At 68.9% G+C, this 4,575-nt stretch overlaps 1 protein-coding gene across 1 annotated transcript; it reads left to right on the forward strand.

The window, feature by feature from the left end:
- Window positions 1-420: 420 nt before the first annotated feature.
- On the forward strand, window positions 421-4,252 carry EN1 (engrailed homeobox 1). Its single transcript, XM_049814757.1, has 2 exons — window positions 421-1,150; window positions 3,936-4,252. The coding sequence occupies exons 1-2, from the start codon at window positions 421-423 to the stop codon at window positions 4,250-4,252; spliced, it is 1,047 nt and encodes a 348-aa protein (XP_049670714.1).
- Window positions 4,253-4,575: the final 323 nt, after the last annotated feature.

Raw genomic sequence — 4,575 nt, forward strand, 5'->3', positions numbered from 1 at the left:
TTCGGGGGGCGGTTTTTTTTTTTTTTTTTGGGGGGGGGGCAGCGGTGCTGCCGCGCACCTTTTTGGGTTTGGTTTTTTTCCTTTTTTTTTTTTTCCTCTTTTTTTTTTTTTTTTTTTTTTTTGGTGGTGGAAATATAAGCTGGTCGGGAGAAGGGGGAAAGAAGCCCTCGAGTGTCTCCCCGGTTTTGGATCCATCCGTGCGAGGGGGAGAAAAAAAAAAAAAAAAATCTCAGCTCCAGCCCAACAAGTGGATTTTATTCTTTTTTCTTTTTTTTTTTTTTCCTGTTTTTTTTTTTTTTTCTCTTTTTTAAATTTTTCCTCCCCCTTTTCCACCCCGCCACCCACCGGCAAAGTGGGGTGGGCGTGAAGCGGGTGGGTGGGGGGGAAAAGAGGCAGCGATCTCCGTGGCGGGGGCTGAGCATGGAAGAGCCGCCGGAGGGGCACGGCCACCGAGACGCGGCGCCCGGCCCGGCGAGCAGCGGCAGCGGCAGCGATGGCGAGAGCGTACCCGTGTCCCCCAGCCCCGCGCCCGCCTCCCCCGCCGCGCCCTGCCCCTTGCCCCTGCCCCGCCGCCGCCACCCGCCGCCCCCGCCGCCGCCCCCGCCGCCGCCGCCGCCCCACCGCACCACCAACTTTTTCATCGACAACATCCTGAGGCCGGACTTCGGCTGCAAGAAGGAGCCGCCCGCGCCGGCCGGCGGCGGAGGAGGAGGAGGAGGAGGAGGAGGAGGAGGCAGCCGGGAGCGGGACGGAGACCGGGGGCAGAGCTCAGGTAGAGAAAACGTCAACCCGCTGCTGGCCCGGCCGCCCAACCCGCCCTCCCTCCTCTGCCCGGACTCGAACTGCCGTCCCGACGGCTCCGCGCCGCCGCCGCCGCCGCCGCCGCCGCCCGCCGCCGCCAAAGCCAGCCCCGCCGCGGCGGCGGCGGCGGCGGCGGCGGCAGCGGCGGCGGCGGCGGCGTCGGGGGCGGCCAAGCCCCCCGCCGACGGGGGCGAGACTCACCCGGCGAAGTACGGGGAGCACGGCAGCCCCGCCATCCTCCTCATGGGCTCTAATAATGGAGGACCTGTTATAAAGCCCGACTCGCAACAGCCGCTGGTGTGGCCTGCCTGGGTCTACTGCACTAGGTATTCAGACAGACCGTCCTCGGGTAAGGAACCGCGGCGCATCTGGGAGCTGTTAAAATCGTGACAAGGTCGCCCCCCCCCCCCCCCTCCCCTTCCCCTCTTCCCCCCTTTGCTTTGGCTCCCGGCCTGCTGAGGACCTCGCGTGGGGAGGCGCGGGAGTGGGGCGGGGGGGGGTGTCCTGGGTCACCCGGGGCGAGAGGAAACGCGTTCTCCCCCCCCCCCCCCCCCCCCATCCCTCCGAGTCTCCCAAATTTGAATGTGACGCCGGGCCCCGATTCGGCCGCTTTTCGGTGCGGAGAACCGGCGGGGAGCGACCCCCTTCTTCCCCTTGTGCTCCCCGCCCGCCCCGCTTTTGCCGCAGCCCCGGGTGTTCCGCAGCGCGGCGGCGTGGGGTGGGAGCGCTGCGAAAAAAAAAAAAAAAAAAAAAAAAGGCAGCGGATTCGGCTGCTCCCTTCTTTGGGAGCTTTTTCTCCCCTTATTTTATTTTTTTTCCTGGGTGCTGGTGGCCTTTTGGGGGTGGCGGGGTGGGGGGGAGACCTGAGCCACATGTTGAGCGGCTGCTGGAGGTGCGTGTAGAGGGGGGGGGGGGGTGTTTCTCGGAGGGGGTTTTTTCCTAGGAAGGTGGCGGAGGGGCTGTTGGCGGGGGCCTCGGCAGCCAGGCAGGCCTTTAGGCCGCGCATTGCCGCGGGAACCGGAGCTCCCCGCCGTGGTTTGGGGCCCGGCTCTCGGGGACGGGACCTGCCTCTGCCCGGGGCCGCGCCGGTGGGAGCCGCCTGCTCGGCCCCCGGCCGCGTTCTGCCGTCCCCTTCCACGCTCTTTACACTCCCCCGGCCGGCAGCCCCTTATTTTATCACCGTTAGTTTCCATTTTTCATTGTAATTTTTGTTATCGAAAGAAGCGGAGGGCGAGGAGAGAGGGCTTCCCCCGTGACACCCCAGGCCGGCAGCCAGGGATCCGCCAGAGCGGGCCGGGGCCGGGGCCGGGGCCGGGGTGGGCTCCCCTGTGCCGGCCCGGGGCTTGCGGGGCCCCGGTTGCCCGGGGGCCGCTCCGGGACGCGGGGAAGGCGGCGCTGCCCGGCCCCGGCCCCGGCCCCGGCCCCGGCCCCGCTCCGCGCTGCCCGGCCTGGCCGCTCCCCGCCGGCGGTCAGTGCGGCACTATGGGCCCAGCCGTCTCTATCCCCCGTTATTGACACCTCCAGCGACTTGAAACTCAGAAAAGCCACTTTGATTGACTCGGGTGATTGATGGAGTGATAGAGCTGTCAGACGGCGCGGCCCTCGCTGCCGGCCGGCCCGGCCACGGGTGTTTTTTGCTACCGATTCCCAGGGCCGCCGTGCGCCAGGCGTTTTGCACTTGAGCCTTTATTTCCTTTCCTCCCTTTTCTTCGGGCAGAGGATTCTTATTTCCGCGCGTCCTCCCCGAAGCCCCCCGCTCGCCCCGGCCCGGAGGGGAGAAGGGCGAGGGGAGGCTGGCTCGGCTCGGCTCGGCTCGGCTCGGCTCGGCCCGGCCGCGCTCTTTGTTGTGCTCGGAGCCGCTCGCCGGCCCCGGCCGCTTCTCCCGGCTCCGGGGACGAGCTGGCTGCGGCGGTCGGAGGCGCCGGCACCCCGCCGCAAGGTGCCGGGGCGAAGCGATTCCCTCCCCGCGCCCTCCGCCCCTCCGCCGGCCGAGCCCGGGAGCATCCCGCCGGGCCCCGTCCCTCTCCCCGCCGGCAGACGCCGCCGAGCCGCGGGGAAAAAAAACCGGCTTCTGGGGAAGGGCTGCGCCGGGAGACGAGCTTTCGGCCTACTCGGCGGCCGGGAGGCCTCGCCGGCTGCGGCTGCGGCTGCGGCTGCTGCTGTTGCTGGCGGGGGGCTGCGGGCCCGGGGCCGCCCGCCGAGCTCGGCAGCTGTCGGGGGATTTTCGTAGATCCCCTTTTCCAGGGCTCCCTCCCCAATCCGCTCCCCCCCTCCCTCCCCGGGGCCGGGCCGGGGTGCGGAGGACCGCGGGTAGCCCCCCGGTCGGGCTCTGCTCCCCCGGGACGCGCCCCGGGGCCGGGCACGCTTCCCCGGCGAGCGGTTGTGGCACTTCATCACCTGGCCCCATCCCGGCCTGGGGATGGAGCGGGGAGGGGGGCACTGCTTTCGGCTGGGGGTCACGGAGGGAGCTGCAGGCGCGGCCGGGCGACCCTGGCAACGATCGGCCGCCGGTGAGTCCGGGCGGCGGCGGCGGGGCTCCGGTGTGGCGGCGGAGAAGGGCCCCCCCGGGGCTGGGCCGGCCTCGCGGAGGGGGTTATCCCACCCCCCCCCCACCCCCCTCCCCCAAGGCGAGACCGGGGCAGCCCCCGGCCAGGCGGCTGCTGCCGGCGGCTCCCCGGTGCCGGGCCGCGGGGTCCCTGTGTCTTTCGCCCCCCCCCCGCCGCCGCCCGGCCGGCGGGCCCCGTGCCCGGGCCGTGCGGGAGGGATCGCGGCCGGTCCCGGCGGGGCGGGCGGAGCGGCGCCCCGACGTGTGCCGGGGCGGGGGGCGAGCGGGGCGCCGCTCCCCCTCGGCGGGGCCGCCCCGGGGCGGCGGGGGCAAGCGCGGGCGGCGCGGCAAGCTCGGCCCCGGCCTCCCCGCGCCTTCCCCAGCCTTCCGTCCGCCGTGCCGGGCTTGGGGGCGGGGGGGGGACGGGCACACACACACACACACGGGACCGGCACAAATTCGCCCGTCGGCCATTTTTCCGGCGGCCGGCGGGGCGGGGGCGGCGGTCGGTCGGCCGGTCGGTCGGTCGGTCGGTCGGCCGGTCGGCGGCGCGGCCCTGCCCAGCGGCGTGTGTGTGCCCTGCCCGCAGGCCCCCGCACCAGGAAGCTGAAGAAGAAGAAGACGGAGAAGGAGGACAAGCGGCCGCGGACGGCGTTCACGGCCGAGCAGCTGCAGCGGCTGAAGGCGGAGTTCCAGGCGAACCGGTACATCACGGAGCAGCGGCGGCAGAGCCTGGCCCAGGAGCTCAGCCTCAACGAGTCCCAGATCAAGATCTGGTTCCAGAACAAACGAGCCAAGATCAAGAAGGCGACGGGCATCAAGAACGGGCTGGCGCTGCACCTCATGGCCCAGGGACTCTACAACCACTCCACCACCACCGTGCAGGACAAAGAGGAGAGCGAGTGACGGCGGCGCGGCCCCCCCAGCCCTGCGCCGCGGCGCCGGCCCGCCGGCCGGGAGGCGGACAGGTGCTATTTAAAAGCAGATCTATTGTCTATCCATAGTATAAGGACTCCGATTAAGAAAAAAAAAAAAAAATATGAACACTTAAAAAAAAAAAATTATCTCTATATAGCCAAACAGCATATGACCTTGTATATATTTAATTTCAGGTAAGAAATATGTGTAGCGATCTCTATTTGCTGGACCGTTTCTCTCTCCCCTTCTCTCTCTCTCTTCCCCTCTCTTTTGTTCGTTTGTTCGTTTTGTTTGCTTTCCCTTTTTTTTTC

Source organism: Accipiter gentilis, chromosome 1, assembly GCF_929443795.1.
Source record: "Accipiter gentilis chromosome 1, bAccGen1.1, whole genome shotgun sequence".
Lineage (NCBI taxonomy): Eukaryota > Metazoa > Chordata > Aves > Accipitriformes > Accipitridae > Astur > Astur gentilis.

Excerpts from the sequence above, each read along its gene's own strand:
- EN1 (XM_049814757.1), top strand. The coding sequence starts at position 421 with ATGGAAGAGCCGCCGGAGGGGCACGGCCACCGAGACGCGGCGCCCGGC. Across the intron at positions 1,151-3,935 it reads TTCAGACAGACCGTCCTCGG|GCCCCCGCACCAGGAAGCTG; the intron begins GTAAGGAACCGC and ends CCCTGCCCGCAG.